We start from the raw sequence: 21989 nt of genomic DNA on the forward strand, positions 1-21989 counted from the left end.
CGGTTTTGGGAACGCAGCCGTAAGCTAGAGGGTCCACTGTGATGTTTGTGAGAAATCCACCCCGTCCATCCGTTTTTCCAGATTAAATTAGGACATAGGCCCAAAGATGAGACAGATATAAAACTCAAGTGGACCACAAGACAGGAAACAGTGCCCATTGAACGTCCACTGTTGAAATATTCGTGGGGGCCACAAAACCTAGTAGGAATGACCTTATTAACGGTATGGATGGCATATAAACATCACAGTGGACCCAGTTAGGTTTCAACTTGAACTTGATCTGATTTTAAAAGTCATTGAACTTGATCTGATTTTAATTGGGTCATATGATAGGCCCAACTTGTCCTCTTCATGTAACAATTTCTATATAGGTATGAGAAATTGGACTCGTACACGTTAAAATTAGGTCAGGCCCACTTTGTAAATTCCCAGTACCTAGGAACCCCTTATTTGTGTAGGTGGTGGAGCTTCCGTACAATGCAATGCGTATGAAGTTTTCAAAACAAGAAAGCCCTTTACCCTCTTGAAGCAGATCACGCTAACTAAACTCTGTGAGGCCACCATAATTTATCTATTTTATCCACTCCATCCATCCATTTCACTGGATAATTTTAGTGCTTGAACCTAAAAATGAAGCATATTGGAAAATCAATGAACCACACCACAGGAAACAGTGTGAATTGAACATCTACTGTTGAAAATTTCTTGGAAGGCCGCAGAAGCTTTTGGAACAAGATGATATTTGTGTTTTCCTTTCATCCATGTTTATGTGATCTTATCAATAGGTTGGATGACAAATAAATATCACCCTGGGCCTGAGGAAGGTTTCAACGGTAGAAATCATCATTCCTACTGTTTCCTGTGTTATGGTCCACTTAAGCTTTGGGTATGTTTCAATTTTCTGCTCAACCCGTAAATTGAGCTGGAAAAATGGATGAACTGTGTAGATAAATCACAAATATTCACGGTGGGCCAAGCACTCTCCAAGAGGATGTTATCTATGGAAGAGGAATACAGAGAACGTGATATTCTACTAGGATTCTATAACAAGAGATCAGGAGTGTCAATGGGCTAGGTTGGCCCGTTAGGCTTTGAGGCCTGGCCAAACCAAGGTTGAGCTTGGGCTGGAATATCAGGCCCAAGGGCTAGTATTGGGCTTAAATATGGGACTATGATAACCAAAGACACGTCAGCCTCGCCGGACGGTTAAAGTTTACACACTCCCTTCAAAAGCACCTGTTAAAGTTTACCGAATCCCTTCCGAAAGTGCGGATTAAGTGCGGGAGCGGTAACAACTTTGTGGGTGAGCCCTAAAAGCAGGGCCCACCTCAATGTGTCTGGTGTATATCAAAGCCGCTTTGTCAGCTCGGTTTTGGCGTAGTTCCAAAAAATGAGGCAAATCCAAATGTCAAGTGGACCACACCAGAGGAAAAAAATAGTGATTGATTGCGCACTATTAAAAACTTCCTAAGGCCTATTGTCATGTTGATTTACCATCCAACCTTTTCATAAGGTCACTTAGACCTAGATGAATGAAAGTAAAAACTATTATATTGATCCAAAACTTTGGAAACCCCTAGAAGTTTTAATGGTGGGAGTTTAGTCCCTACTTCATGGTCCACTTAAGATTTAGATATACCTCATTTTTTGTACCATGCTTTAAAATGATATGAATAAATGGATAGAAAATATGAATATACAACACATACATTAAAGGTGGGCCTTATGGTCAGGGCCTCAGTCGCTAGGCTATTATCCTGGCCTCTACCTAATCCGCATCCCATTCCAGTCATGGTTAATTGATGTTAATCATGAAAAGGAGAGAAGGGGTTAACAGCTTTGGGTGGCCCGCCATGGTGCTTCTGTTTTATGTAGGATGCACCCTGACCACCTGATTTGTCATCGCATGTTGGGTCCAAGATGAAAATTCAGGCCCAATCATATTTTAAGTGGACTACATGATTGGAAATAGTGTACATGGCAATGCTCACCCTCCAAAATGTTTTTCTTTGTATGGCATGTTGTTGATATTTGAAATTTGTAAGCAATAAGGTCTGTCGATGCGCCATTAACAGACCACTCAATGTCATCGAGCATAAGTCAATGCCAGCGACAGATGCTCGATGCCATCGGAAAAATCTGAAAAAAAAAATAATTTTATGTTGGTTACTGGAAAGTTTTGGTGTTGCAACTCGATGTCATTATAGGTGTTCAATGCCATCGGCAAATCATTGATGCTATCGAAGTCTCATCGAGCGCACGCAGAATTGCTTAAATGCAGGATTTGTTTCCTATTCCGGTCGTGATAGTATATGTATCGGGTGTAATAGGGATTAGGATATAAAGAGGACTTTCTAATTTGTTCATGAGGATTTCAAGGGCATAGGTAGTGTAACGCTCGCATTTTTGAAAAATAAAAATTAAAAAAATAAAATAATAATTTTGAGTGGGAAAGAGATCAACCGATCTCATCATCCTTTTTCTTATCTCTCTTTATTCAAAACTTTCCTCGCATCTCGTAATCTCCTAACAAACCCTTTCTCTTAAAAAGGGAGTGTATGAGAGCGAGAATCCTATAAAAACTCAAATAGCCAAAGAAAGAAACTCGTAAAAAAAAAAATGAAAGAAAAAGTGAGAAGAAGGTTTTTGGGAATTCATTTATTCAGGTTAGTAAATTGATTTTTCGTTTTTTTTTTAGTAGTTTAATATGGCATTGATCTACACATTAGATGGATTGGATTAATCAAACATCCATTGTATAGGTCTAATTCATCCATGTGGAAAGGTACATTGATGCGCATGCTTTAGAGTTGATGTGCAGAAGGTGAGATTTTTCTATGATGGACGACGATTGGTATGATCTGTACAGTTCATAGGTGTTATAAATTTACTATTTTTAAGAATCAGACTAATCTGATACCTTAATAGACCGTACTGATCATAAATCTACCAATATTCTTTATCAATCTAACGAAACTGAATTAATACCGAAAGAGTAAATTCTTTGCGCAAGTTACAACTTCGCACATAGAATTATATGACATAATCTGAAATATGTGATTAAATCTTCACCATTCATTAAATTCTTAAGAATAAAATAAATTAAAATCATAAATTTCAAGCCAATTAGACCATTGGATGGTCCGCATCGATCTGAAGAAATTGTAGATAATGAACCATATGTTGATTCATTATTTGAAATTGTAAGATTAAAAATAATTCTTATTTATGTGATTTTAGAAAATCTTAATTCAAATCAAACCATTGGTTCACAGAATCATCTCTACCGCACCAAGGTGAGTGATCCTGATGTGTTTCTCATCTATCAAGTTAAAATAGATTGATTATTCGATATGTTGTATACTTACCCTGATATAGTTTTCATGTACTCTTAGTTAATTTGGATGAACGTGTGATTTCTGTATTAATATAATAATAATGATATGATTTGATCAATATGTTAGTATAATCAATTATCTGAGTTACTGTATTAATGCAACTTATATGTTGAATTATTAATTAGACATGAATTGAATGATATACTAATATTGCTAGATACACTACAAGAAAAAGGGGGCTTTAGCCTCGGTTTAAAACTGTGGCTAAAAAGATTAAAAACTGAGGCTAAAGCCTTTAGCCTCAGTTTTGCCTCAGTTATCCAAACGGAGGTTGAAACCTCGTGGTTAAAGGCTTTAGCCTTAGTTTTAGCAACTGAGGCTAAAATGACTTTTTTAGCTTCAGTTCTTCAAGTGAAGCTAAAAGAACCTTTTTAGCTCCATTTTTCTTAAAATGAGGCTAAATCAAAATTTTAGCCTTCATTATTTCCAACTGAGACTAAATCCAAATTTAGCCTCGATTGCCTCCAACCGAAGCTAAAACTATTTTTAACCTTGGTTATCAACAATCAAGGTTAAAGCCTTTAGCTACGGGAGTTGTAGTTTCTGTTTAGAAAACTAAGGCAAAACTAAGACTAAAGATGAATTTAGTCTCTTTTGGCATCAACCGAGGCTAAATTCTCATTTCTCTATCAGCAAATGATTGAACTTGGGCATATTTCACCCATTTAACATTCATCAAGACAATAATCAACACAATATCAACAAAACAATTAATTTACCAAAACAAACTACAAATGTCTTCCTTTCCTAGCCTTCCACCCACAACATCTTTGAGAGAGTAGTATGAATTTACTAAAAAAAAAAAAGTACAAGCAAGTGACCTGCAGCATCTTGTCTATAAACCTTGCAGCATTAGCAATCTCAGTTACTGTTCTGATTTCTTCCAATGTAGCACCTGCCTTACCATATGCGATATTCTCCTTTATAGTAGTTGTGAATAAGATGGGCTCTTGGCTAACAAGACTAATCTTCTCTCTGATCCATCCAAGCAGCAGCTTCTTCAAGTTGATGTCATCTATGAGTACTTCACCAGCTTGGGGTTCATAGAACCTCTCCAACAGGCTGATCACTGTCGACTTTCCACTGTCGCACTCAACAACTAGAGCCACAGTCATGCCGCTTGGAACATGCAACGAGAACTCAGAAAATACATGAATGTCAGGTCTTGCATTGCATTACCTCATCGTTCCCATTCAGCTGCTTCCGAAACCAATTTACTTTTACTTGAAAACAAAATATTGATTGTGAAACACCCAAGATTAAGAAATTATCTGGTTCATAATCTCCCACTGAACCTGTTTTTTAATTTCATAAGAATCCACAAAGTACAGATCGAGAGGCAATAGATATCCAAAACGCAGGGCAATCAAGAGACATCTGTTATGCACCCATGCCGACAATCATGCACACACGTGAACATACCTCTAAAATTTGAAAGATTCCTAACAAACCATCTTAAGATTTCCATCTTATTTGACCCATCAACATGCAGAGCAGGAAGCCGTTTACCTGCTTTCTCGGATGAGGGAGGCAATCGAGATCGTTTCCTATGGACCAACCGATCTTTCAAGTTCCTGATCATGGTAAGTGCAAGATGAGATTAAAGATACTCGGTAAAGGAAGAAAGAGTGAAAAGAACACTAGTGGCAAATCTTCCACACCACCTAAAAGAAAGATGGAATTTTATCTCACAGTAGATTATATGTTATTGGGTCAACTAACAAAAAGGGGGATTTCATAACATACAACAAGAAAAGGAAAAGAGGAAAAGGATTTCACAGAATGCATCTTAAAACATTAATCAGATTTACTTGGTAATTTAAGAAGGAATTCATAACAAATAGCCACCTCGCCCAAAAGCAGCAAAAGGGAAAATAGAAAAATAAAAAAAATAAAAATCCAAAGACATGTCTTCTTGCCAGAACACAAAACATGATATGTATTCCTGCATATCTAATAATTGAAAAAAAAAAAAAAAAAATCATGCCCGGAAGGAAGAAAAGGAATCAGCAAGAAATGCATCCCCACACAAATTAAAACACCCAGATCCATATAGAAAAAATGATTTATCCATGGATAAGAAAAGACAGATGAAAGAGAACTCTTACAACCACCTCAAAAATAGAACAAAAGGGGGGGAAAAAAAATAAACAAACAAACAAACTAACTAACAAACAAATGAATTGAAGAAAAATGGAAATTACATAACAGTTTCAACACCTACCCAAAAGCTCAAACTTAATAAGAAAGCAAAAGAAAGAACAATTAGATTAATAAGTGGAACAAAAATAGATAATGACCCAATTTTAAAAAACCTTCTAAAGAGAATAGAAATTTGCATATGACTGTTTGAGCATAATTGGATATTGACACAGTTGTTTTAATCCTCCAGAAATTCCAACACATGTTTATTTGTAAGAATGATGGAGGTGTAACAGCACAGGAAAAAAAAAAAAACACTCCTAATTGTGTAAATGGTGGGAATTTTTTGTTGGTTAGTCGGCTAGATGATTGTGCAGGACTTTTTCCAGTGCAAATTGTATCTAGCATGGTCTGCAATTGGCATGGAGAGTCAGGGGATCAATGTTTTGAATCTGTCTGACATGGACAAGGACAAGTCAGTCAAGCCTGTCATTATATATTAAAATTGGGGTGGTGGTCCCAACAAAAGACCTGTAGTGAGATTTTTTATATGGGTGAATCTTGTCACCATCTAATCTGGTTGGGTAGTGATAAGATTCATTAAACCTAATACATAGGTTGGTAAATATTTTAATTAGGAAAATGATCAAGTTTGAAGCAGCCATTAGCTAGAAAAATGGCACATTCCTCTCAGCAAGAAAACTCACCTAGCATCAATTATTTCAAGCAACTTGCTTTGGTACTTGTTCCCAAGAACTTGGAGAACAAAAAATGTCATTAGTCATGTAGATTTTTTGTTACAGGACAAATTACATAACCAAAAATAAAAATAAAAATAAAATCCATAATGACTAAATTGCATGAAAAGAGGAGCTAACATTTTTCAAAATGGTAAATGAAATTTTCTAAATCAAGGAAACAGAAACACATGAAAATAAGAGGTTGAAGGGTCATCTAAACCAACCATTAAGAGTCATTTCAGTCACCACGCCTACAAGGATCATAACTCCAGATGGAAAAAGAAAAAGAAGAAAAGAAGAAGAAGAAGATGGGAACATAATTCCAAACCATATATCTAAACTAAGATGGTACTTGGTTTGTAACCCAATGTGCCTTTTGCATGGCTTTCCTATGACTTGAGAAACTCCAATCATTTGCATTCTAATAGTCATTATGGAATTACTTGATCAATCTAATAACATTCTGTTGGTGTGCTTCAGTTATTACCAGCTTTACTAGTATGAAGGAGTATCTTTAATCCATTTCCAACAGACAAATGAAAGTTCATAGAAGTTCTGTGAAAGCATGATAGACTCTAAAATTTATGGGAACCTTTACAAATGTAAAGAAGATGATGTGGAACGGGTCACAGATTCGTTCATGGTGACGATGAATTGAAGAAAAGATGCCAAGAAGGACCGACAACAGTCAGGCTAATTTGACTGGTCAATCGATTCGGTTGATGGGTCGAAATTCCACCGGAATTACCAGAAAATCCACATTCAATGAAGGAAGATCAAAGATTTGATGGCTAGGATCTTCCAAATCTAGAGAGGGGGGGGGGGGGGGGGGCATGGTCCTTCCATGACAGGGGCTTCTAGATGAATTGCTTGGATAAACCAACCATGGATCCCACATGTACAAACTTGATGTGCAACAGGGAAGCTCTCTATTTGTCACAAAGAGGGAGTTCATCTCTACAAATATGCAACTTCCAAAAAAATTCTGCACTTGCTTTAGAGGGTGTTTGGTTGCACCAAATTTCATGAAATATCATGAAATTTTGCACCCAATTAGCCTGATTAATCATTATATTTCATGATATTTAGCACAACCAAACACACAATTCGATGTAAATGTTGGGAATCTGGTAATGGGTTGGGCTCTGGCTGACCCTAAAACAAGGTTTTAAATATCACTAACAGGCTTCAATCACTGATATGATACGACCCCACATCCGCCTATATCACCCTGTAATTGCCCCTGTTTCATGCATGGGGTAGGCAACTATAGATTCGATGTATAAAACCATGCCCTGACCCGACCCGATCCCGAATTCGGCTCATTGCCACCCCTAATTGGCACCCAGCTCTGATTGGTAACTGTTTATCCTAATAAAAACAATAGCTTCCTATGAAGAAAATAAAAAACACTGTAACAAGACAAAAATAATAATAATCAAAGTAGGTTTGTCATAGAATTGGGAAATTGGGTTTCTTGAAGAGAGATGGAAACAAAAGAATGATGTATTGGATATTTGGATGGAGTGAAATACCTGGAGCTTCTGCCCTTCAACTGATGAACATGGGCATCAACCTTTTTGAAATCTACAGGGTGCTGATCTCTTCAAGAAAAGAAAAACATGGAAAAAGTGAGCTTTTCAATATCCAACAAGAGAGAGAGAGAGAGAGAGAGAGAGAGAGAGAGAGAGAGAGAGAGAGAGAGAGAGAAGCAGATTCCTCACAGAGCTCTTCTCAAATCATCAAGAAGCTTCTCAGAATCATCAAAGAAGAGAGACACTACTTCAAAAACAAAATCTGGGTTGCTCTCATCTTGCAACTGCTGCAGCTGTGTGTATTGATCATCCAAGAATCCCTTCCAAACAGGAGGGGAAAAAAAAAACAGATTAATAAAAGAAAATTCAGGATTTACCTGAACAAGTTGGTCTTCATTTACCTGAACAGATTAATCAGATGATGATAACTAAATAACAAGAGCCTGCAAGTTGGAGAGAGATTTGGTATAATAATCCACTAGGGATTGGGATTTAGAACCATCTAATCAAAGGGGTATGCAATCTGATGTAGATACTCCCCTATTCCATAATACTCAAAGGTGTAGCAACTGTCCAAGAATGGACTTGTACTAATACACCCGGCCCAATTCCATTTGGGAAATTGAATTAGTGCATATTCGTGTTGTTCCCAGCCACATCTTTTATTTTCATATACCTGTTCCAAAATGAAAAAAGTATATGAAAATCAAAGGGTGGGTGTGCATTTCAATTCCCATGATATAATTAAATCTTTCATAGTACCAACATATGGTTTGTGGTATTGGTAACACTGAATAACTTGAACTACAAAACTTTCAGACAGTAAAAAAAAATAAAAAAATAGAGAGAGAGAGAGAGAGAGAGAGAGAGAGAGAGAGAGAGAGAGAGAGAGAGAGAGAGAGAGAGAGAGAGAGAAGGCAAAAGAAAGTTCTCAAGCTTCCCTTCTTGGAGAAGATGCACCCAATGGCTGAAACAACAGACATAGAATCCGATCAACATTTGTATGTCTTTATGGTGGGATTGCCCAACTCAAAGTTCAGAAATTTAAGCACATCAGTTTTTATCTTCATGACCTGCACAGACATCTGAAATCATTCAAACACTCCAAGAAGAGATTCAAAACCAAAAGGCAAACATCACCTCTTCTTTGGTGTAGGTTTTTTTAGTAGGAAAATCAAAACTCATGACTTAAAAATAACATTCTGCAGTACCAAAATCCAGCCCACACAAGTTACGACATTCATTGTTCCTCTTCAAAATTCCAACATTCATGCCATCGATGTTCCAAGAATATCATTGAAGGGAATCTCATCAATGACAGCTATGCAAGTTACTATTGATGGAGGAAGAATATCCCAAAGTGTCAGTGGATGAGCTAAATCCAGCTACAATCAGATAGTAATTATCGTTTCAAGAAACTATCTTTACCTAAGGAAGCAGAGGCATGAAAAGTTATAAACAGTTAGAACTGCACTGAATTCCATTGCCAATGCCACATAGAACTATTTGCCAACATGCTAACTATTATAAAAGAATTCAAAGAAGAATGTACAAAGTGAAAATTGCAAAAAACAATAGGGAACAGAAAAATATGAAATCTTGATATGGAAGCAAGATATTCAAACACACCCTGGAACCTACATTTCATGAATAGTTTCTAACATCTTACATTAGAAAGTCATTCAGGCTGCATTTGGCTCAAGAGCATTTCATAGGCATAGAAAAACAAATTTATGACTTTGGAATTTCTACTCTTAGGCTCTTAGTAGGTTTCCGTACATTGTGAAATATGAAGAAAAATCTCTTTAGTGGCAACCAAATGTACTCTAAAACTAATAACCAGTCCGTAATAAACTGCAATTCCAATCATTTAAAACAAGGTTTTCCCGAAATGTGGCAACTGATATCCACAACTTCACATGTATCTCAATTATTGCAGCTCAGACATTTCAATCAGACTTTGGTTCCATCCTTAAAAAAGACTACATATAGTGGTGGCAACAATGAAATGGGCAATCTTCTACAATCCTCACTACTTCCTAAATGTTCATATTGACACCAAAGACTTGCCATAATAAATAGAGTTAGAACTATTTGCAAGTCACAAATTCTCAACTCATGTTAGAAAATTACCAAAACTAGAATATTTCTGCCTTTTAACTACAGCACAAAGTGCATAATCCCACAGACATTGAATAGAAATGATAGTAAACAGAGATAGCCTCGAACATTTTGAAGTGTCAAAGTCAATGATCACCCTTCAAATTGATGAAGGCGTTAATTAGACTGGTTCGTCAACATACTAGAAATTTAGAAGCTGGGACTATTGAAGAAAGTTCCTTAACTATTCTTTTCTCTTAACTTGTCTCACGAAAGAAGATACAATTATATACAGAAAAATCGGCAGCCAAATCTCTCTTTTTCTTACCTCAAGGTGTTAGTCCTCAGAATAGAGCAGAACAACAAAATAGTCCTTGTAAGTTGTGTTGCGCAGCACGCCAACAACGCAGTGAACCGAGATCCAATCTCCGGTCTCACCCACAAATGATAAATATGAAGAAATATAAACTAGAAGAAGAATCAAAGCATTCCAAAAAAAAACCACAAGACAAGATATACGTGGAAAAACCCCAACAAGGGTAAAAAACCATGGATGCAAACTTCCACTATGAAGAAAAACGAAGATTACAAGGCAATATACTAACCTCTCCCTTGAAAGTACATAGAAAACCCTTTGCCCACACCTTAGAATTATTTTTTATACCCTAGAAAAGCCCTAGGGACACCTATTTATAGTTTAGGCAACTTTCCTTTCACACCCTTGCGAAAACCGACTCCAAAATCCGCAGTCCGCATCAAATCCGGAAATGAATCTGCGTAACCTTGATTGGTCGAGCTGACTGCTCGACTTGTCGAGTGGACCCTCGACCGGTTGAGCATGGGCCTCAACTGGTCGAGCACCTCGGAACCCAAAACTTGATGCTCTCTGGACTTTGAGTCGAGCCAGTCCACGACTGGTCGAGCGGCCCCCAGAGTGGCTCCACATCTCAACAATCTCCCACTTGGAGACACATCGCCATAAACTTTCATCTTCTACATCCGAAGTACACCACCTCCCCGTCTTTAAGCCTGAAGACCAATGAAAGCTGAATAGAGCTTTAGCTTCTCCCATGTGACCGCCTTGGTCAGCATATCCGTAGGATTCTCACTTGTATGAATCTTCTCCAGAGTAATCGATCCATCTTCCAGTAACGAATGTATAAAGTGATATCTGATGTCAATATGCTTGGTTCTTGAATGAAAGGCTAAATTTTTAGCCATGTCTATTGCACTCTGACTGTCACTGTACAACTTGCAATTTGCTTGCTTCTTACCTAACTCTTCTATAAAACCTTGCATCCACACTATTTCCTTGCATGTTTCTGTAGCCGCAACATATTCTACTCCTATCTTACTGATAGATACTATCTTTTGTAATTGAGAGACCCAACTGACTCTAGCACTGCCCAGAGTAATGACAACCTGTAATGCTTCTTTTGTTGTCGATATCTCCTGCCAAATCTGAATTTACGTAGCCTTGTAACTTGATTTTTGATCCACCATAGCATAACCCTATATCCACAGTACCTACCAGGTATTTGAGTATCCACTTCGCAGCTTCCTAATGTTCCTTCCCGGGGTTGTTCATGAACCTGCTAACAACTCTGACTGCTTAAGTAATGTCTGGCCTCGTGCTCACCATAGCATACATGAGACTCCCATTAGCTGACGCGTATGGGACTTTGGCCATGTAGTCCCGTTGCGCTTGCGTCTTTACACCTTGCTCCTTAGAAAGCTTGAAGTGGTTGGCTAATGGAGTGCTAACTGGCTTAGCACCTCCCATATTGAATCAATTAAGTACCTTGGTTATGTACTCTGCCTGTGACAAAACCAGTTTTTTATTTTCCGTGTCACGCTTTATCCTCATGCTTATGATTTATTTTGCAGCTCTTAAATCTTTCATGGCAAATTCTCTAGACAGTTGTCTTTTGAGATCTGAGATGTCCTTCATGCTTAAACCGGCCACAAACATATATATCATCAACATACAGAAGAAGGATGATGTACGATGTATCAAACATTTTCAAATAACAACAGTGGTCTGCATGATATCTTCTAAAACCATTTCCCGACATGAAACTGTCGAACTTCTTGTACCACTGCCTCGGGGCCTACTTCAGGCCATATAGACTTTTCCTCAGTTTGCACACCTTGTTTTCCTTTTCTGGTGCCACATATCTTGTCGGCTGATGTATATATATCTCTTTTTCAAGGTCCCCATGAAGAAAGACTGTCTTTACATCTAGCTGCTCTAGATACAAGTCCTCTATAACCACTATACTCATGACCATACGAATCGTAGACATTTTCATCACATGTGAAAATATTTCAGTAAAATCAATATCTGCCTTTTGTTGAAACCCTTTCACAGCCAATCTAGTTTTGTACCATTTCGAACCATCTTGCCCTCCTTCAGTCTGTAAACCCACTTGTTATGAAGAGTTTTCTTACCCTTGTGTAGAGTGACTAGCTCCCATGTACGATTAGACTCAAGAGAGTCCATCTCATCATCCATGGCCTGCTCCCACTTAACCCGTGTATCTGACTATAATGCCTCTTCAAAACACTCTGGTTCACCATTATCTATCAGCAATATATAATGTAAGGAGGGTGAATATCGGACCATGGGTCTCCTCTCCCGAGTAGACCTCACAACAGGTGTATGTGGCTCTGCCTCATAATGCTCATGTGCATGATCATCCTGTGGCACTGCAACACCTGTGTTCGGTAACTCTTCCAATTCTACGAATTCTTTCTCCTCGGCCTTATTTTCCTACACAGTATCCTTATGCATCACTTTTTCATTGAAGATAACGTCCTTGCTTTTGATAATTTTTCTATTTTCTGCATCCCAAAACTTGTAGGCAAAATCATGCTACCCGTAGCCTATAAATGTGTACTTCCTGAACTTCGCATCCAGCTTGTTTCTGTGCTCTGCATCATTGTAAACATATGAAGTGTGATCGAACACTCTGAGATGTGGAAGGTTCACTTCTTTACCAGTCCACGTTTCTTTTGGTAGCCCACCATCCAATGGTATTAAAGGACTTCTATTGATGAGATATGCGGCAGTATTCACAGCATCTGCCCAAAAGGTCTTCGACAACCTGCATGTAACCTCATATTCCTAGTGTACTCAAGGATGGTCCTGTTAATGCGCTTAGCCACACCATTCTACTGCGGTGTCCCTGGAATCATTTTCTTATGTTTGATTCCACTGCACAATACTCCTCAAATCTCTTATTACAGTACTCTCTCCCATTATCAGATCTGAGACATTTTACTGTTTTACCTGTCTCATTTTCTACCATAACTTTCCACTTCTTAAATACATCAAATACATCAGATTTGTGCTTTAAGAAATAAATCCACAGTTTTCTACTAACATCATCAATAAAGGAAAAAAAATAACGTGAACCACTAAGAGATGATGCCTGTGCCAGTCCCCACACATCAGTGTGTACAAGCTCTAACAGATGCGTCTTTGGAGCACGTCCTATCTTCTTGAAACTTATCCTCTTCTACTTGTCATACACGCAGTCCTCACAGAATTCCAAGTCAATAGACTTCAACCCTAGTAGCTTCCCTTTTGACAATAGTACTTTCATCCCCTTCTCACTTATGTCTTAACCTCTGATGCCATAACTACTCATTCACTCTAGTTGATGCGATTGTGAGTAAACTATATGATCCTGAAGTCACGTACAAGGTTCCTTCCTTCTTGTCTCGAGATATCACCAAAGCACCTTTTGTGATTTTTTAGGAATCACTGGTGAATGTCGTCACATAACTGGTATCGGCCAACTGCCCCACTGAAATCAAGTTATGTTTCAAAATTGGTATATGTCTAATATCCTTCAATTTCAAAGCCGTTACATCTTTCTGATTTATATGAACGTCTCCCTTTCCAACAATACTACACGGCTCATCATCACCTAGGTAGACTCTCCCAAAGTCATCTGATACATAATAATGCAAAACTTCCTTACATGAAGTGGCATGAAATGAAACACCCGAGTCTATGACCCAAGACTCATTCCTCGCATCAAGAGATAAGATCAACGCCTCTGTGTCACTCTCCTCAGATAGATTCACTGAATCCTTCCCGCCTTGAGAGCTTCCTTCTTGTTTTTTGAGCGCCCTGCAATCACGTTTCATGTGCCCCTTCTTGCCGTAATGCCAACACTCGTCTTTGTCTTTCAGTCCCTTTGACTTTTTCCTCGACTTAAAACGCCCGTGTTTATTACTTTTTTGGTTCAACGATCTTCCTCTTCCTTTAATGTTTAAAGCATTCCCTAAATCCCCTGAAACTCTTGATGCCTTTCTTCTAAATTCTTCGCTGATAATTAGACCGGCCACATCATCAAATTTCAGCTTTGTCAACCTTTAAGAATTGCTCACAACAATCACCAAACCATCCCAACTGTCTGACAAACTGGAAAATACCAATAACACCCTGACCTTATCCTAAAAAACAATGCCAACGGATTTCAAGTGGCTTGTGACTGTATTGAACTCATTTAGATGTTCAGCCATGTTCCCACCATCTGACATCTTCATGTTGAATAGCTATTTCATAAGATGAACCTTGTTGGACACTGAGGATTTTTCATACATGTTGGCTAGGGCTTTCATTAATTCTTTTGTAGTTTTCATCTTGGATATATTGAAGGCAATGGTCTTAGACAAAGAGAGTCAGATCGTTCCTAAAGCCTTCCGATCTAATAAAAATCATTCATCATCTGTTATCAATTTTCTGGTTTCTTCTCTTTTCCTCCTAGAGGAATATAGAGGTCCTTTTGATATAGATAATTCTCCATCTACATCTTTCAGAAGGAAAAGTTTGAACCATCAAACTTCTCAATTCTAATCTTCCCTTCTTCCGTCATCGCTCCCAATAGAACTAAACCAATCAGATACCAGTTGTTGCGTAGCATGCCAACAACGCAGTAAACTGAGATCCAATCTTCGGTCTCACCCCCAAACGATAAACAGGAAGAAATGTAAACTAGAAGAAGAATCAAAGCATTTCAAACAAACCACAAGACAAGATATATGTGGAAAAACCCCAACAAGGGTAAAAAACCACGGATGTAAACTTCCACTATAAAGAAAAATGAAGATTATAAGGCAATATACTAGCCTCTCCCTTGGAAGTACATAGAAAACCCTTTACCCACGCCTTAGAATTATTTTTCATACTCTAGAAAAGCCTTAAGGACACCTATTTATAGTTTAGGCAACTTTTCTTTCGCACCCTTGCAAAAACTGACTCCAAAATCCACAGTCCGCATCAAATCCAGAAACGAATCTACGTAACCTCGACTAGTCGAGCAGACCCTCGACCGGTCGAGCATGGGCCTCGACCGATCGAGCACCTCTGCAGCCAAATCTCTCTTTTTCTTACCTCAAGGTGGTAGTCCTCAGAATAAAGCAAAGTAGCAAAATAGTCCTTGTAAGTTGCTGGAGATAACGGCTTCCTCAGAACTGCAGGTATATTGTCCTTCTTTATCAGATCCTCAAACTTCTTAGGAATTTCATAGGTAGGAAGTGGACTCTTCTGCCTACCTGTTGTGTTTGGCGATTCAGGTGGCTTTTTGGGTGGATCCAACTCGGGCAGTGATGCTGGTGACCTTTTTAGTTGATCCGATCCAGAGAGTGATTCCTTTGCTTGTAAAGAACTGCCATCCCATCCGCTTCAGCAGCATTCCTTTCCATAATCCTCTCCATGAAATAAGCCTCAAGGACCGGATCCAACCCCTGTGAAACCCTAATTCTCCCAATCCTCAAAAATTCCATGCAATACTCCCCTAAATCACCGCCTTCTTCCACATTCCTGCCAAATGTGGCCCTACTCTTCGATCTATGCCCACGGATCTCTGCTTCCTTCACATCCTCCTCATCATCCGCCTTCCTGACATGAACCGGATCATTTCATCCCGCTCCTCAACGTTCTGCCACAGCTTGTCGACAAAGATCCACAATTCGGCCTCCGATTTCTCCATATCCTCAATTCGGAGCGTCGGATCACTGATTTTAACTATACTTACCTCGATCGAGAGAGATGTTCCGAATGGAAGGTAAAGATCTTAGGAAGAGAGATGATTCGGTGGGGATGAATTGAGTTCGAGTGAGAAAAGCTAGCAGAGATGGAGTTTCACGAAGTGAGAGAGAGAGAGAGAGAGAGTTGTTGAATTCGATCGACGCTGAGAAATGAAATTGAGATTTCAAATATATAGGGTGGGGTAGCCGCGGATTAGCTACTGACAGGTCGAGTAGCGACGTCACCAACTTCTATGGGCCCCATCGTGATGTACGTATTATATCCACACCATCCATCCATTTGGAGAGATCATTTTAGAGCATGATCTAAAGAATGAGTCAGATTCAAACCTCAAGTGGACCCCATCACAAAAAATAGTGGGGAGAGTGACGCCCACTGTTAAAAACTTCTAACGGCAACAAAAGCTTTCGATCAAGCTGATATTTGTGTTTTCCTTCTTTCATGTCTGCGTTAGCACATAAATAGGTTGGATTTCAAATAAATATCAGGGTGGACGTTAGGAAGATTTCAACGGTAGGAGTCACTCTCCACTGTTTTCTATGGTGGGGTCCACTCTAGCTTTGGATCTACCTCATTCTTTGGATCATGCTCTAAAATGATCTCTCCAAATGGATGGATGGTGTGGATATAATACGTACATCATGATGGGGCCCACAAAACTTGGTGACGTCACTTCTGTGGCAACTCTCGCTACTCAACCTGTCGGTAGCTAATCCGTGTCCCCTGCCACCTGCCAATTTTCTAGTGGTTGGTGCTTTATGGGCCTCACCATGATGTATGTGTTTCATCCATGCCATCCATCTAATTTTATAGATCATTTTATGGTATGAGACCAAAAATTAGATATATCTCAATCTCAAGTGGACCACATTACATGAAACAGTGTTGAATGAACATCGACCATTGAAATTGGATTGGAGATGCCCCTTCAAAAAGAAAAAATCAAAGATAAAGTGGGGATGATAAAAGTCATTGGTGGCCCACACCATCGAGACGAATGGACGGCCGCTGGTTCAGCTCAAAATATATGCATAGTAAAGACTGGCATCTTCATGGTGGGCCCGAAACCTACAAGCCCAAATGTAGTGATTTCGATTCTAAAAAATGCTTAAACAGAAAATCATGGCATGCTTCGCACCAATGTATCTGAACGGGCTCAAGGAAGTTCTATCGGGTGGGGCCCAAAAATCAGGTTAGCCCAAAAATTAGGTCCTATCATATCGACACAGTTGATCACTAAGCAATGGGCCTGACAACAATAATACTAATATTTCATATCTTGTTATGCATTAGAAGACATTTGCTAAACAAAAGAGAAAGTCCACATTAATAAATAAATAGTAAATTTTTAACCTTGGTTCTTATGCAACTGAGGGTAGAAAGTAGACTTTTAGCCTCAGTTCCTATGCAACTAAGGCTAAAAAGTAGACCTTTCGCCTTGGTTCCTATACAACTGAGGCTAAAAAGTAGACTTTTCGTCTCGGCTCTTATACAATTGAGGCTAAAATGTAGACTTTTAGCTTCAGTTCCTATGCAACTGAGGCTAAAAAGTAGACCTTTCACCTCGGTTCCTATGCAATTGAGGCTAAAATGTAGACTTTTAGCTTCAGTTCCTATGCAACTGAGGCTAAAAAGTAGACCTTTCGCCTCAGTTCCTATGCAATTGAGGTTAAAATATAGACTTTTCGCCTTGGTTCCTATGCAACTGAGGCTAAAAAGTAGACCTTTCGCCTCAGTTCCTATGCAACTGAGGCTAAAAAGTAGACCTTTCGCCTCGGTTCCTATGCAACTGTGGCTAAAATGTAGACTTTTCGCCTCGGTTCCTATGCAACTAAGGCTAAAAAGTAGACCTTTTGCCTTGGTTCGTATGCAACTGAGGCTAAAAAATAGACTTTTCGCCTCGGTTACTATGCAACCGAGGCTAAAAAGTAGACTTTTAGCCTCACTTCCCAAGCAACTGAGGCGAAAAATAAACTTTTAGTCTTAGTTCCTTAGCAACCGAGGCTAAAAAATACATTTAGCCTCCATTTTTTCAACCGAGGCTAAAAATTGAGGCTAAAAGACTACTTTCTTGTAGTGATAGTATGGGGCTATGTTAATTCAAATATGATAATTGAAATGATATATGGAATACATGATTCACAATTACTTGATATGCTTGTGCATCTATCAATTGTATGCATAACAGGTGCTGAATTCCTGGAGGATTTTCTTGGAGGGTATACTTAGTAGAATCGTTACCAAAAGCCCACTATACTAGTGAAAGACTACTTAAGGAGTAGATGTCATCATTGCTTATGCCTACCAAATGGTAGAAGCCTGCCAAGGGACATATGTGGGTTAACGGGTTTCTAACTCAGGCAAGTGGATGAATTCCCAGTTGATGCATTAATGCATTCCATAATATTTGAAATTTCTTTTTGAACTTATATTTTGTATGATTTATTCTATTCTAATTTGATGTGAAGAACCATGTCAGGACTTCTCACTAGGCTTGGCCAACTTACCCTATATTGATGTAATACCATACAGATGTGATTGAAGGTTAGCTAGTGGCTTAAGAACATGAGTATGTGGTCGAACCGAAAAAGGACTCAAGGGACACGTGACCCTACTTGACAGAGGAAGAAGTTACTTCCTTAGAGTGACCATGATTATCACTTTAATTATAATTGATGTTCTTAGATTATTAATCATTTCTTTCAAGTTGTTGAACAAAATTTATTTCATTTAATAAGACCTTGAATGGGAGGGTCTTTAACGATGTTCATAACTGATAATTAGAATGGATGGTCAATTTCTTATTTATGAGATGTTGATGAGTATGAATGGAACTTAGATTTACGGTATAACTCCTATCTAGGCGAATTCTTGTAAGAATATCTAATAGTTTAAGTATACTTAGTGTACAAGTCATGACGTAGATCTTGGGTCCGAAGTAGACGCCAATTACCCAAAATCTGGGTCGTGACAGGTAGGGCTTGTGAAGTGGATTTGAGGCTTGTTCGAATTGGCAACACTCTATCTCTTGTAGTTTCTACTTTCACAGTGTATACCTTTCGCTTTGCTATGGTTTTTTCCCGAAAGGATTTTTCTACATATGACGCAGGGATGGACGTAAAGAGGTTGATCACCATCTTCCTCAAGGGAGTAATTACTCCGAATCCACGAAGCTTCTTTAGGCTCCTCACAGAGATTCCTCGAATCCACGAGGAGAGATAGAACATAGAAAAAAATTTTAATAAAATCGGAAATAAATTGATTGATGATAAAAAAATGAGTTTACAATCCTTAAATAGTGAATTGAACCCCAGGAATAAGTTTCAGAATCAAACTACAACTCAAACTCCCTAAAATCATGACATACTATAAATAGTAAACTTACTATCTATAGACGGTTATGATTTCCACTAGACCTCATTGTTTTTGGCCAAAAATAGTAAGTGTCTTATTTGGCCTAACTATGTTGCTCTTTTAATTTTTCTAAGCACTTTTTATGTTGGACACAACTCCTAAAACTCAATGGATCAAAAGTTATGATTGAACTAAAACTCCTAAAACTCAATGGATCAAAAGTTATGATTGAACTAAAACTTACTATAAATAATAAAAACAAAATTAAAAAGAACTTTTGACCATTGATATGATGGAATCTCGCAAATTTGGCATGAGCAACTCGACATAGCAAGGTTGGTTGGCTAAAGTAGCTTCTCCTACTCCAAAATCATATATTGTATGTCAAATAAATCATTCCAGTTTGCTTGATATGCCTGTTTTAAGGTTCTGATGGTCCGGATCACTTCTGCCTCCGATCGGGCCTCCTCTGGTCCATCTTGGCCATGAAATTGTCCGCAGCCCGCTCTACATCAACATAATATTTGGATAGTTTGTATATGTACTTGGTTGTGTGATTGGAAGTAATTTGCATAATTTGTCTTTGTGTGCTTCCACGGTTCCCCAACAAGTCCCCACTTGAATAATGGATGGGGATGATTTTTTAGCTCTAGGCCTAAGTTTTGGTGTGGTATGTAATGGTTAGAGTGGATTTATATAATCATCATGGTGGACCCTATAAATATCAAGGGTAGATGCCTCTCTCCAAACTGTTTACTTTGCTGTGGTCCACTTCAATCATGGTCTGGCCTGGTGTTTTGGATGTGGGCATAAAATAGGATTATACATCTAATGGTCGGAGTGGATCTCACTTAAACATTAATATGGGCTTCTAAAAATAAGGTTAGCATTCCCAAGGAAAATCATTTCACTTACACACCCAAGGCATCACGAGAAAGATGAGTTATTTTAGAAGTCTTTAGAAGAGGGGTCGGTGGCTTGGGTGAGCTACACATTGGTGTTGATATAAAATCCACCCTGTCCATTAGGTGTCTCACCATGTTATGTCAATAGCCCTAAATTCACTCTATTTGGAATTCAAGTGGTCCACATGATTAAAAACAGTATATAGTGTAAGGCTTATATTCCAAGCATCTTCCCCCGGTATGGCCAACATGAACCATGGATGGGCTTAATTTATGAGCCCATGTTTAAAAATTGGGGTAGCATATAATGGTTGGAGTGGATTTTATACAATCATCACAATGGGATCTATAATAATCAAGGGTGGACGTCTCTCTTGCAACTTTTTCTTTCACTGTGGCCCACCTTAATCAAAGATAAGCTTAATAATTGGGTTAGGGCTAAGCTTGACCCAGCCCTGGTGAGAAAGCTCAGGATGTTCACGGAAGCTAAAAGTTGTGGGCCAGGTTTGAATGGTTTTGATTATTAATTTTTAAAGGAAGAAGAAAGCTATCATTATCCTCTTAACATGCATATGTTGTTGAATCACGTAAACTTACGTGTCATTTATTACCTCTCTTCGTATTTTCGTTTGGAACTTTTCTTTTATGATTTGGACTCTACTTGCGTTGATTATGTACGAGCAAATTTCTTTTAGTACAACACTCTCCGCAAGATACTTGGATTATTAGAACCCTCCATCTCGAGGTAGCAACAGTGGATTGAAACTCTCAATCTTTTTTCTTTATCACCAATTGCAGGCTTTGGATTTTCCAATATGAAGGGCTTTTGATGTTACGAGCCATTGAGGTGACACCGATCATATATCAACGGTCTGGATCAATAAACCATAGGCCCCACTTATAACAACTAAAAAATACGAACTCAAAACGCAGCTTACAACAGACTCTGAGCGTTGTATCACACGGACAAACGCCTCGGATTACCTCACCTCGGGATCCACATGCCTCGATTCCTGTGGTCATTGGAATTTCGAAGAGTCTGTTTCCCGGAACGAACTGATTCAAACACCAACCATTACGCATTTCAACGTGTACACGTCTGCGTGAGTAGGAAACTTCGGGTATACGGACGAAAATTTAAAACCCGTGCAACAAAAACCTGTGGGGCCTACCGTGACGTGTGTCAGAACCACTCCCATCTATCATTTGCGCGAGTCCAAAAGTCATGCCAATATTAAAATTCAAGTGGACCTGCGCCTACCATTGGAACCTTCTTGGGCCCCACCTTGATGTTAATACGTCATCCAAGCCGTTCATAAGGTGAGTCCTGCCTCGGTGAAGGAAGGAACCAAATATCAGCCTACCCAAAACTCTGGTGGAGCCTAAGAAAGTTTGTGGCAGTGTCCCCATCCCTGCTTTAACCCGTGGTGTGGCCGCCTTGAATTTCTGATCGGCCTAGTTTTTGGTCTCGCGTTTCAACATCATCTGTCACAGGTGACGGACGGAGTAGATGTCACATACACATCACAGTGGGTCCCATGGAGTTGTTTTTTATTTTATTTTATTTATTATTATTTTTTATTCCACGGGCTACCTTCGACAACTATAATAGAAGCTTCCGTCTGATTATTGTTGGCGCGGATTAGGTAAGTCTAGTTAACAGCATAGTGTGTGAGTCCCTGAACGTGGGGCCCACATCGATGTATGATTTGTATATCCACACCGTCCATCCCTTTTTCCAGCTCATTTTA

At 38.8% G+C, this 21989-nt stretch overlaps 1 protein-coding gene and 1 long non-coding RNA gene across 2 annotated transcripts; both read right to left on the bottom strand.

The window, feature by feature from the left end:
* Positions 1–4096: 4096 nt before the first annotated feature.
* LOC131235481 (uncharacterized) lies at positions 4097–7009 on the bottom strand. Its single transcript, XR_009166162.1, has 2 exons — positions 6248–7009; positions 4097–4972 (listed from the first exon to the last, which is right to left on the bottom strand). It is a non-coding gene; the product is annotated as an uncharacterized LOC131235481 (long non-coding RNA).
* A 101-nt stretch (positions 7010–7110) lies between these two features.
* On the bottom strand, positions 7111–15920 carry LOC131234644 (uncharacterized). Its single transcript, XM_058231570.1, has 5 exons — positions 15808–15920; positions 15484–15596; positions 15323–15402; positions 8005–8135; positions 7111–7884 (listed from the first exon to the last, which is right to left on the bottom strand). The coding sequence occupies exons 1-5, from the start codon at positions 15918–15920 to the stop codon at positions 7719–7721; spliced, it is 603 nt and encodes a 200-aa protein (XP_058087553.1). The 3' UTR covers positions 7111–7718.
* Between the last annotated feature and the right edge of the window lie 6069 nt (positions 15921–21989).

Source organism: Magnolia sinica, chromosome 19 (assembly GCF_029962835.1).
Source record: "Magnolia sinica isolate HGM2019 chromosome 19, MsV1, whole genome shotgun sequence".
NCBI classification, from domain to species: Eukaryota; Viridiplantae; Streptophyta; class Magnoliopsida; order Magnoliales; family Magnoliaceae; genus Magnolia; species Magnolia sinica.

Excerpts from the sequence above, each read along its gene's own strand:
- LOC131234644 (XM_058231570.1), bottom strand. The coding sequence starts at position 15,920 with ATGGAGAAATCGGAGGCCGAATTGTGGATCTTTGTCGACAAGCTGTGG. Across the intron at positions 8,136-15,322 it reads CTGAGGACTACCACCTTGAG|GGATTCTTGGATGATCAATA; the intron begins GTAAGAAAAAGA and ends CCTGTTTGGAAG. Across the intron at positions 7,885-8,004 it reads GATGATTTGAGAAGAGCTCT|AGATCAGCACCCTGTAGATT; the intron begins GTGAGGAATCTG and ends CTTTTCTTGAAG.